Below are 13,890 nucleotides of genomic sequence, written 5' to 3' on the forward strand. Positions count from 1 at the left end.
CAAATCGATTGAAGCATTTTACTGCGAACAAATTGAGAAACATTTCCTGATCTGTCTTATGTCTATAAGACTTAGCCTCAGCCACGGCCATATATACAGATCGGAAAATGTTTCTTAATTTGTCCGCAATACGGCGCTTCAATTGACAAGTTAGGATTCGTTGCGTAACGCCATCGTGTAAAAGTAGTCAGAACCTTTCTTCTCTGTCTTCGGCGTGGAAAGAAAAAGCGATAATGATAATAGATACCAATTTCTGTCTTACATATACGATTATTGTAATTATACTTTTATTATTTTATATCTAACTTATGTCTGATAAATGTTATATAATATAAATATTTTTTTCATTATTAAAAACCTTTGTAAAGTCTAAAATTACACTATAATTTTGCTTTTACAATAAAAATAATATTGAAGTTAATAATATTGAAATGTTTCAATCATGTATACTTTGGAAGTGACATTTACATGTATTACAGATAGAGCTAATAGTTACACAATTTTTTAACGAATTTAAGAAAATTAAAAACAAATTTACTTTCCAATATACACGTCAAATTTAAACATATTAAATATATGTATGCATATTTGATTTGGAAGTTGTGATTTTGTTAAATTTTTCGTTGAAAATAATACATATTTAATAATAGTTCGTAATTAATTCATTTAAAGTACAGTTTTCTGTATATATATATTTGCCTTAAATTAACGGTAAAGAATTGTGAAAAGTTATTTAGTTCAGTCATTGAGTAAGCTTAGTGGTTTAATTTATATTTTTTACCTTCGATGCTTTCACCAAAGGATGGCGCTAAATACAAAATGCTAACTTCTCGACTGTAGCACTCTATGACGGCCGATCTGTAAAACACAATTCCCGACATTAAGAGCTCCCTCCACCGGAGTTTCCACACCTGTTTATACAACCGTATAGTATCCTATATCTCATTCATTATTTCATAATTATATATAGTTCAAATTTCTTGCACTATTAATGTTGTAGTACTGTATGTGCTTGTAGTATGTACTATTCTATGGTAAATCGGTAATATTAAAAATGATATTAAAATTGAACATGAAATAAAAAATGCAGAGAAGAAAATCAACTGCATGTTAACAAATATCGATAAAAATGAACTTAAACTAGCGTCGATAACGTAGAAAGAATAGTGGTTCCATCACTTAAGAAACATTATCAAAATGTCGTAGGTATCATCTTTACCAACTGCCAGATACTACTTACCGACCATTACAACTTTATGTATGTGTTTAATTGGTAAGAGAAAAAGCAAAATCATTAACGAACAATTTATGTATCAAATTGGTAACTTTTCATTTATGAGTTTGTCGCGTATCTCATTCATTTGACTAGATACATAAGCAGAAAGGATAACCTTGTCCCATTTCTCTAATATGATAAAGCACCTATGAGAAGAACGTTACTTCTTTTCTATACGATTCTATTGAATTTCCCTCTCTCTTATGTTCCAAGCTTTCATTGTGACCTAGATTCTTCTCGCGTTTCGTCGGACGATATATACAAATGCTTTACATATGTATAATGAGTTAGAGTAGAGGGAAAGACAAAAAAAATAAACGACTTGCGAACATTTTGTTTATGTTCCGTTAGTTATCCAGCAACCTTGTGCGAAAACCATAGCCTAAGGACACCATAGACGCGTAACGCGATGCAGATATTGGATATCGTCGTCTTGCAAACATGAGCTTCTTATCTCGCATGGAATGCGTGATAATGAAAATTTACCGCTGCGAGAAGCTTGTATCAGGGAGAACGAGAAAGAAGTGAAAAAAATATTTGTATATCGTTGTTTTACACTAATCGTCTTCAACTAAATACAACTTAAATTAATAATTAAAGCATACGAGAGCTAAGAAGTCAATACGCTTTGAACTCAGTCTTTAGATATATGAGATGTTCCATTTAACTTGCACGGTTGAATGTTGTTTTATTATCTAAAATCAACTTTCTAGGATTATTATCAGCGACTACTTTTTTTTTATTAAAATAATGCACATGTCATGTTTATTTTATGACTCTGAGGTGTCGTTTTTCAGACAATTATCATGTTATTCGCGTATAAATTTCTAATACTAATTTCTAATAAAGGCATAGAGCCTATTAACATAGTTGAATATAAAAAGAAAAGATATAAGAGAAGTTGATCTTGGAAAGCATCAGCATAGTTAAAACATTTCTATTAATGCGATTGAATAGGATAGATAATTATTACTATTATTTTCATTATTATATTTAATAATAATTAATTGATTCAAATTAATTGAGTTTCGAGCTCACTAATATTTTTTAATGAAACTTCATATATTTTAATATGCCCTCAATATGCTCGTACATTTGATTCTCTAAATAATGGAAAGATATTAATATCTACTGAGAAACGTTTCTTTTATCTTTGTATCAATAGACTATAATCTACAGAAAAGCAAAAGCGTACAAAATCTTTATATCGAAATTTCTATTCGCTTTCAGTTTATTAGAAAACACTATGAATGTTGGCAATTTAATTTAACACATTTTCTTAATGTGATAAATACATGAACTTCTCGGCCTTCAATCGCCAAAATAAGAATAATTTTATGGGTGTTATCTATGTACGTAATATTAATTCATGCGCTAAGGCTTCATCCGCTTTCACCTTCCGACAAAATATTATCCGACATTCTTCTTTAAAGCCATCATAAATTACACATATTGTATAATAATAATCGTCTTGTTCACCATTATCTATTTATTTACCTATTTATATTATTTATTTACTATCTTATATACTATAAAAATATTTAAAAAGTAATAAAAAAATGATCTCGAAATATAAAAAAAAAACAATCTAAAGTGAAAATTTTCGATCGTGGTCTTTTCTACCAAATATATAAAATATTGTTTATTCAGTTTCATATTTTTGTGGCCATAATTAAAGAAATAGGAGCCACACAGGAATTTGTTTTATCCAATAAATACGTATTTATTATAATTATTAGAATTTAGAGTTATGGATGTTCATATAAATTCAAATTGTTATTAACTGAAGGCTAATCAAAAGAATGGAACTTAAACAGAGCTGTGTCTTTCATCTACTAATAAACATAATATACCATGCTTTGGATATTTACATTTACATTACATTTTATACATTTTTACACTTTTAAATATCTCGTCAATCCATAAACATCCGCAGTCTAAGTATTACAGTGAATATTTTGGGTATTTTTTTAAATTTTCTATATCTCTGCATATTGTATGGATGCTCTACATTCTTACATCCACAAGTCTATGTGAATGGAACATATCGCAACTATTGCAAGTTTATGTGGAACACCCTATATATTACTTATCCCCAATAAAGATCTTGGCAGATAGAAATAGATCACGAAAATCAACATTGATGAACCAGCATCGAGTTATAAAAACTTAGATTAGAGTTAACACTCACCCCTCTCGCGTCTCGGAAGAGGATGGCGGCGTGCACAGGATCTAGACAAGCATCGGAAGCTCTATGAGGAATCGCGGGTGTACCCAAAGAGAATCGTCTGGCACCAGGATCCAAAGAGCTCCGTCTAAGTGCGCCTGAAATTTTCAATTCATATTTTATCGTTGGTTTAATATAATGCGAAAATTATAATTAAAAAACCGAGTGTCTGATATAAAATTATAAATGATAATAGAAATTTAAACTGCATGAAAAAAAAAGAAGAAAAGACGTTATTGGATTATAATTTCTATTTCTATTTCTTAATTTTAGTTAATTTAATTGTAATAATTTTTCTATTAAATTAAATTTTAAATTAAAGTGAATGTTACGTATTAACGTTATATGTAATAATTAATATATGTATATCAATCTATTAATTGAAGCGTTATAGAATAAAATATTAACGAAGAAGAACCAATTTAAATTAAGAGAATATTGGTCCATGTAAATGTAGATATGATATAATTTATTTATAACAAAAATGAACCGACATGCTTAAAAATAGGAGGTTAAAAGATCACGATATTATTATTTCGAGTGACGAGCTAACTGGTTTTATAACATTAATATTCTTCTCTTCTTCTTCTTCTTCTGCGTTTTACGTCACATGGTTCATTAAAAAAAGGCAAAATCAATCGTGGTTTACCTCGAGCCGTTAGAAATAACGGGGGGCATGTATGTATTAGGTTTTCCGGAAAGTTCGTTCCGATTTTCAAGGAAAATTCAAATACAGCACATTTAAATTTCGGTATACGATTGAATTACATAGGTGCCATTTTGTTCCACAACCTTTCTCCATCTTTCACGCAAATTGAATATTTCATCCTTTCAGAACTTCTCAGGTTTTTCGACGAAAAAATTTTCAATATGATTTTTTATATCGACAAAAGAGTTCAAGCTTTTACCATTAAAGGAATTTTGTAATGATCTGAAAGGTGAACATCTGAGGGCGCAATGTCTGGTGAATACGGTGAGTGGGGTAGCACATCCCAAACAAGTTCCAACGGCTTTTGTCGAGTAGACAATGGCACATGAGACCGTGTATTGTCCTGATGGAACACGACGCTCTTCCGATTCGCTAGTTGCCTGGACGTTTTTGTTCAACTGCTATTTTTAATTCGCCTAATTGCGAGCAATACTTTTGCGAATTTATCGTCTGGTTGTTTAGTAGAAACACCAGACACAGGGTATAGCTTTTTTTGGACGAAGACCGCCTTTTGGGCTGGCTAAAGGTGATTCGTTCCGCTTTCCTCAAAATTTTTTCCACTCAACATTATTATAAATAATCCATTTTTCATCGCCCATCACTACTTACTTCGAAAATGGTGTCCCTTCGCTGCGTTTATAGAGCGAGTTGCAAATGGAAATACGATCATTCAGATTTTTTTCCGTTAAATCGTGGGGAACTCATACATTAAAACGGTTTATATAGTCAAGCTTCGCAAAATTCTCGTGGATGGTGGATTTTGATATTTTTAATATTTCTGTTAATTCACGTGTCGTATAGCGTGAGTTATTCTCGATCAGAGTTTTGATCTAATCTTCATCAGTATGGAGGGTCTACCCGGGAGTTCTTTATCTTCAAGAATCATCAGCTTTAAACCTAGCAAATCACCTCTGCATAATTCTTTCAGCTATAACGCCTTCAGCATAAACAGCGCGTATCTTATTTGTTGCTTGTGCGGCATTTTTGCCCTTCCGGTGGAAGAAAGGCATCAAATGCCTATAATGCACTTTGTTTCCTTCCATATTTAAGAGCGTATGAAAGTAACAAAAATTAATGTCTGCTAGCCAAATTTCTTTCTAAAGATGTTTGAAAGATCACCTTTTAGAATATGTACACATGTCATTTGTTTTCGATCATTCTGATATATTCAAACCTGTTCTAATGTCACCTACCGAAAATCGGCACGAATTTTCCGGGCAACATCTCATACGGTTCTTTCTCCATTACATTTACATTGTTAATCTTTGCATTTCGTCAGTTTATATCTTCGATATTTTTTACAGCACAAAAAGGAACAAGAAAAATACTAATAGCAAAATTGTTTATTTCTACATAAAAGATACTGTAATTATAAATTTCGAATCACAAAATTATTTTTTAGTTTCCAAGATCACTGATAATTTTGTTATGCTGCTTTTTAATAGATTAGTTGTAAAGATATAAGAACATGATAACAAAGATGGCACGAATATTATTCTCAAATACATATATTATCACTTCATATCGACGAGATCAGAAATTTAAAAAGTACAAACTCGAATACTAAAATTGTCTTTTTACAACGCTCTTTACATAATACTTATTTTATACTGCTGCAAATAACAAAGATACGGAGGCAGAAAAGACAAATGAAACATCTTGAACGTATGTTAATGTATCCAGAAACGAAGGTCGCTCGGTAGTTTCGCAAGATGTGTCAGAATCAAAGAATAATTTGTCATTCGATGAAAGTTGATGCCTTGCATGTTAAGAGTTATCATTTATATTTCTACCTTATGCATTTTCCATCGTATTGTATATGTAAGCGCCATAGTCGGTAAATATTTCTTTCTTATTTACCAGTGAAATATAAAACTACTCTAATGACCCAAGTCGGTAACAAGAATATCATATTCCATCTAATAAATCATATTCTATTTAATCAACAAAATTAAAAAATATACCATACATTACAATATTGTTTAAATTGTACCAAAACACTTTTAACGTTTAATATACAGGGTGGTTGGTAATTGGTGGTACAAGCGGCAAGGGGGTGATTCTACGTGAAAAAGGAAGTCGAAAATATAGAATAAAAATCTTTTTTTTAATTCTTTTTGTTTTAATTTTTCCACCGAGACAACGATCTACAGTGAGATTCGTTATAACGTACCGCACGCGTACCGAGCGAAAATTCAAAGTCGATTTTCTTGAAAACAAAGCCTCAAACGAAAAATTTTTATTCTATATTTTCGACTTCTTTTTTCGCGTAGAATCGCCCCCTTTCCGCTTTTACCACCAGTTACCAACCATTATAACCTGTTAACCTAACCATTTCTTAATCAGAAGTTTTTATAATTATCGAATTGAAAGTCAATAAACACAACTTACTTTTATTTAAAAAAATTATATAAAACATACAAAGTGAAATACTTTTAATATGGCCGATTAGAAAATTGTAGATGCATAAATATCAAAATTATTATGTCCAAGAAATTGAGAACTTTATGTAACAACGAGTTTACTCGTCTTTCCCAGCTAACAAACTGATATACAAATATGTATATGCGAACACGATACACATTAACAGACATCTATTTTATTATTAGGAAATATTTGCTCATCGTATACAGTAATACATAGACATTAAGCAGATTCTGTGCGTAGCGCGTCAACAAGTTTCCTGTAAAACTTCAGGTTTAAATTACGAAATTTTGTGGATAAAAAACTTCTTGGAAGACTTTATATTTGAATTATGTTGCGATACTTGCAATAAGATACTCATCGTTCCTTTTACGCGCCATTACAGTGGTGCGTCATTGGATATGTAAATTCGGCCCATCATGACCCATACGTGAATCACCGAAAATAAAACTTGTTAAATTTCTTCTTTCTGATAAATTTTATGCTCACGGATTGGCCATACTGGTTGACCAACACTGGTTGGCCTTAACGAATTATAATTTAACACGATTTATGAGCAGACGTGTACAATGTACATCTGCTATATTCTATGGGAATACATAAAATCCCATGCCACTCTTTATTTACATTTTAATTGTGTTCGCATTGAACTCGCTCATGAAGTTCATCTCTGTGACTCATTCTACATTTTTCTATCATTTTTTTAGAAATTTCTATGATTATAGAATTACATGTTACAGTCGAATCTCGGTAATTCGAACCTCAAAGGAAGAGCTGGAGTCCTTGAATTATAGACTTATCGAAAGTTTCCAAGTAAAAGAGATTTAACAAACAAAGATTCGACATACTGAAATTTTTTTACGAACGCACAATTACATTCATCTTTTCAGAAAGTGTTAGTATTTTAGAGTTCGCACTTCCGTTTGGAATTCGTCGTATTCAACGTACATAAATAAAAAGTTAAAGACGCGGGAGATGATAGCAAGTGTACGACTGACGAAGAAAAGATTAGTTTCACGGATTTACATGTAGTTGGAGAGCGACGAAGTAGGGGTAGGTCTTATGTTATCCGTTCTACATTATTTCAGACAATCCTAAAAATAGGAGGAAAGGAGACAATATAGAAATAACTGGCTTCTTACATCTTACAACACATAGCATAACTATGGTTACACTTCGAGTTGCAATAGAAATTCAACTTTTAAAGATAAACACTTCGACTAATAGAGGCCTGACTGTTCTAAGTTCGAGTTACCGAGATAAAATAATGCATCTGCGATTTTATTTCGACGTCTAGAAGTTCTCGCAGCGGAGCGAAAGGGGATCAAGATTGTAGTCTTATAGAGGTTCGAGTTACCCAGATTCAACTGTAATAAAGATAAATCAATTTCAGAAAGGTGGATCGTAGTCTTACAAATTAAAAATATAAGTATCGTGTAATTTACATAAGTACATACATACGTGTGTATAATTTCAAATATGAAGATGTAATTTATATGTACGTTATAATACAACGATAAAGATGTGATTTGCTTGCAACCGGAGAGATTCATTGTATTAAAATAATAAGAAATCTATTATTGTATCGAGATAGAAGATAAGAGACCGTTGTATACAAAGATGATTGAAAATTCGAATGATTGTGGAAATTCGAGTTGTTTGGTTTCGTCGCTTAATTGTTAATAGGTTTATATTTTTCTTAAAAATGATATTAACTTGGAAGCTATCATTAAAGGAAATCATTTTAATTATCATGGGTGAAATATTTATTTTAAAAATCAATAAGGTCAAACACAAATGCAATTTTTCTTATCATTATATTCAACATTAAAGGACAAATAAATATCAGTATTATTACAGGTCAACGTTAGAATAAAATTCGCATGACGTGACATTTCATCCATGATAGTCTTTAAAAGTTCATCTAATTATGAATTATCATATTTTGACAAGTGTGAAACAAAATTATAACTATTACATACCTAGAATTAAAGCTTTTAGCCTAGTTTAGTTTACTTTAGTTTAGCCAATTTAGTTCATTAAGCTTTATAAAAAATGCATTCATCCATGGTTACCAAAAAGTATTGACTTATACTATGACTATGACTATATTTTCTTATAAATTCACTCGATTATAAGCCTCTTATGACATTTAGTAGGATGATGTTTTTAAGAGCTGAGACACGCGACTAAATCCAAATTGTCAAAATCTTGACATACGCCATTACGATTTTCAACCCGTTAATTATTACAAATATGTATAGTGGCTGCAACAAATATTTGCACATCACTGTATTTATTATAACATTTACATAGCAATAAATTAAATATATATTAAAATATATTATCATTTGGTAGTATGTACTGTCATATGACTGCAACAATTTCGTACTACCAAAATGAAATGTAGAACCTGATAAAAAAATTTTCTTTGGAAAATAAGTGTATCTATAGATAAGGTGTGCAAATTCTTCGTGACCGTTATAGATCACTTTGCTGCAAATATAGTGCTATTTGCAGCAAATAGTAACTGACGACGATAATTAACAACGATATGTAGATAATAGCGTAATCATAAGCAGACAAAATAGCTGTGTATAGTAGTGTAATGATAAGCAGATAAAATAGAAATTTAAAACTATGATATTAACACATAGATATGTGATTTTTTAAAGCAAAGTTTTACCGCACATGCTTCGTAAGAAAAAATAAGCTATCGCATAGCCCGCATAAAACAGAATGTCTCATTTCTGTTGCGTGATATTACCTCGTTTGCATTCTTCGAAACGTGAGAAACGAAAGATTTGAATTCTGCAGATTCTCACGATTTGGATGGCGTGGCGCAGCGCGGCGCCAAAAGCATCAAGATTTCCGGTCGTGTATTTCGTAAAATAAACTTTTTCTCGTTAAAATTTCCTATTGCGTACGATACAGGAAATCGGAATTCGTTTCAATCGTTAGTTTCGGATGGTTATTTTATTCCCTATACAGATTGACGTATTTAATGAATAACTTCACGTTTCTATGAATATAAATAAAGAAATGAAACCTACGCAGAAATTTCGTTCGCTCACGAAATACTGTAACCAAACTTCTCATAAATTCTTAAATATATTTGAGGTCTAACTATGATGCACAACGGTGGAAGTGACCTTTAGAATAAGTAGAATGGAGAAGGAACGTTCGGCTTCGGTTTCCTCGTTACATTCCACATTCGCATCGCTCGGATGATATTTCATCTCACGGTCAGTTAATTGACATACTCGATCAATTTTACCTTGAAGAAATTTAACCTTCTTTCCTGCATTTCCAGGATCTTACCGATATAAATAATAATGCAAATTAGAGAAATGAAAATATGGAAAAAACAATAGTTACTTCTATGTAATAAAAGCTTTCTATAGTAATCATAGAATAATACGAACAAAATGAAAACAAAATATCTACAGAATATGGAGGATTCGGAGAAAAAAGTAATAGTATATATTATACATACAAGTACATTATTTTGTCATTCACAGTTTAATAGTAAGTTAATATAATATAATAAGTAAAAATCAGCTTATGTTGTGATTCAGATTATTAGACAAAAGTTGCCTTGCTTGCTCGAATATTACGTGCAAGATTTTAAACTAACAATAAGGTCGTAGGAGGTAGGCGGTGGGAGGATCTAAAAATATATGTATACGTGAATAGCTGATGAAGCTGGTAAACTCTGCAATGAGGTATTGAATATGTAAACCACTTATTGTTAGACAGCGGAATAGTTACACGATCGGGTCAAGGTGATTCTTGATCTTTCAATGGTAACTGAACTCTACGGAGCTGAGCTTGCAGAACAAAATATTGCGTAACGTCATTTATTTGAGAGCCAAAAATATAGTAGAAACCCACATAGTGCAACTACAATAATTGTAAGTCTAGCACACTAGTAGAAATAATTCGTAATAATTTAATAGAATAATTTCTTCGTTCAAACGAAGAGGAAATACAGGCCTATATTTCAATAGAAATTAATCGTTTCACACATATTATATTGCACATTCATTACGCAATAAAGAGAAAGAAATAATACATGAAATTTCAAATTTTTATCATTTTTAAGTATCAGTATTTTATAATAATATTTTTTTATGGGCAGACGAAAATTACATGCAGTTGAAAAGAGCTCATACATAATGCATCAACGGCATAAAGTTACCTTATTCTATATACTATTTCACCCTCTTTTTATAACATTTTTTCCCATTTCTAATCGTTTAAAAAATAAACCTTGCGATATTTACACGAAATATCTTTTATTTCTACTATTATTAATACTTATATTATTAAATGCAAATGACAGTATAAATATTTATACATTTATCAGTGCGTTCTACGAGTGAAAATAAGAAGGAATATTATATAAATATAAATTGTCTGAGGTCTTATTAAAGGATTTCAATAAAAATACGAAATATGAAAGAAACGAGATCGTGGTTATTAAGTACAATTCAAAAAAGGAAAAAGTTGTAGCCTTATTAGCAAATATCGATATTAAACTTTGTTATGCATTTAGTGAGAGTGGAAGAAGTTATTGCTTATACAGTGTCGAATAGTGAGAGATATTTTGAATCAAATAAATATTGTCTCATTTGGAGCAAGAATTAAATGCAGTAATTATATAGGAACGCCCGAGATTCGCAAGTAACAAAAACATTGATTTTAAACACAATTATGATGGCGATTTAATTTCTTGAACTACATTGAACCCCTTCAAAATGATACTTAAAATTGAGAACATTTATTCATGAACAATATGAAAAATTGTACAAAACTTATGAATCTCTGAAACAAACGATGTAGTGTTAACCAATAGAATAATAACTTTATATAAAGTTTTATATAGTTTTCCTTGAATTTCATCGATCATGTCTATAGATATTGAATCCTTGCAAAAAATGCTTGGAACCATTTTCTGACAAACAACATTAAAGATTAAGAAAAAATTAGGGAAACGATGTATGTGTTATCCAACAGAATGAATAAATTGAATTTTTCATCAATTACATCAATCATATCCATTAGAATTTTATTCATTGATAACGCGAAGAAAAAAAAAGGAAGAGTTCCTATAAAATCAGAATCAATACGTGATGAAGTGATACGCGGAATTAAAGTTTCATTCAATGAGAAGAAAAAAATCAAAATGAACTATGCAGAGGACTAAATGCAATTTTTACTACCGTCAATCTTGTATCGACAGAAACGACGAACATTTTGAAATAGAGAAATAATTCTTCGTGTCTCGTATCAGTGCCTGTAGGTAACCGTAAATTCATTACTCCTTTGCATTTTATATTCTTCTTATGACATTTTGATAATAAATTTTATAGTGATAATTTATAGTAACTTTAATAACGATGATATTTTTATATAATTAATCCATTAAATATATTAAATATTTAATTTAGAAATTAGAATTATCGTTCTATATTTATATTATTCGGCTAAAACTTGATTATCATAATAATAATAATTGACATTTACATGTCGAACCATGTAGACTTCCAATGACATATACATTCTACATACATATACATATCTTTAAATGCTTCAGAAATTCAAACGCGAATAGTCTAATTCAATTTGGCACATCGAAATAGAGGAAATACCCACTTTCGACCATCTTGAAAACAACTTGCGTAATGATACGTAATAGGAAAATTAGCGTAAACCACAACAACAATTTCAAATATTCTTGTAAATAAACACGTCTTACACTTGCAATTTTATGACGCAAACAAATATAAAAGTCTGAAGTTACTTAAGTTGCCAAATTAAACAAGAAGAGAAACGATCTATAATCTATACGTACAATATTTTTCATTCGAATTAATAAAGCGTTAGATCTTCGATATGAAATTGACTTTAATTTAGAATAGAGATATTAATTTGAAGTATTAGAAAACAGAATAGCAAAATCTCTGAAAGGGTTTAACTTATAATATTAGTGAATTAACAGGTTATACGTTATCGACTTTTCTTTTATAATTTTATAAGTTTTCGTCAAATAATTGCGGCAATTTGTACAATTTACTCGTAAAATTTCATTTCTTTTATTAAGCAAACAAACCTATAAACTTATAATTCTTGTAAGATTTCACTAATAATATTAATTCAATCGTGCCTCGAGTCCCGAAGTTTCAATTATGTAATACTTTTATTTCATAGATAAATATAGGATAAAAAAAATTGTTCAACCATCGAGTTAAACACCATTCTAACGTCTATCTTGCAAACAGACAAATGAAAAGTTTTAGCTATATACATATATGCAACTGATCACTATTAAAAATAAAAGAAATTAGTATCTAATAATAAAATTTTTCAGTCGTGCCAATAAAAATATTCGTTCTCACCCTAGAATAACTGACCAAATCTACAGAATTCTAATAAATTTTCGTAGCCCACATTTCGATACGTTTTTTCCGTTACCTTGCCTAAGAATGCTTTCGTAGATTCTGTAAGTGGTCTCACAATCAGCATCCCTCAGACTAGGATGCTTCGCGCCGCCATCCAGACTCTGGCTTCTATTCCGGAAATCCTCCTCTTTCTTCTTAGGCGGGTCCTGACATTCGCTCTGTCGCCTCATATGGCCTAATCTTCTCCCAAAGTGTCGTATCATCTCCTGAATGCTGTAATGATGATGATGCTTCTCGTGATCGCTGGTCATATTGAGCGACGTGGGTGAAGCTCTTCCGCTGCTCGTCTGATGATTCTGTGCATATTGTGACTGTAGCTGATGAACATGATGAAGGGGATGATGATGGTGAATCGACTGATGATGGTGGCTGCTCCCATGAATCGTATGATATACCGAGTGATTGTGCACACTGTGATGGAGGGATGAGTTGTGATTGGAAGAGTTTAAACCATGAGACGAGTCGTGAGACGAGCCGCGAGACGAGCCGTGAGACGAGTCGTGAGACGAGCCGCGAGACGAGCCGCGAGACGAGCCATAGGATGTTGAAGAACCATAAGAATACGTCGAGCTCACTGAACCTCGAGATATTCGTCTTTGGATATGTTTGTGATTTAATAACTCCTGCAGGATCTTTGTGTCGTGTGTTCTAGTGTCAGACACGGAGGAACTCCTGTCTTGATGATGATTGACAGTCCTTGTGTCGCCATTGTGGGAGTTATGGTGGGACAGTAGATGACTTATTCCGTGCATCTTACTAAAAAACTTTTCCCTTTTATTTTGTATTTTTA

The 13,890-nt window shown here is 31.3% G+C and overlaps 1 protein-coding gene across 1 annotated transcript in view; it reads right to left on the bottom strand.

The window, feature by feature from the left end:
• Positions 1-13,890, bottom strand: part of SNF4Agamma (SNF4/AMP-activated protein kinase gamma subunit) — a 133,757-nt gene that overhangs the window by 37,565 nt on the left and 82,302 nt on the right. The window contains exon 8 of the mRNA XM_033346735.2: positions 3,468-3,601. Within this exon, the coding sequence (XP_033202626.1) occupies positions 3,468-3,601 (134 nt within the window). The remainder of the gene's footprint in view (positions 1-3,467; positions 3,602-13,890) is intronic.

Source organism: Bombus vancouverensis, chromosome 2 (genome assembly GCF_051014615.1).
Source record: "Bombus vancouverensis nearcticus chromosome 2, iyBomVanc1_principal, whole genome shotgun sequence".
NCBI classification, from domain to species: Eukaryota; Metazoa; Arthropoda; class Insecta; order Hymenoptera; family Apidae; genus Bombus; species Bombus vancouverensis.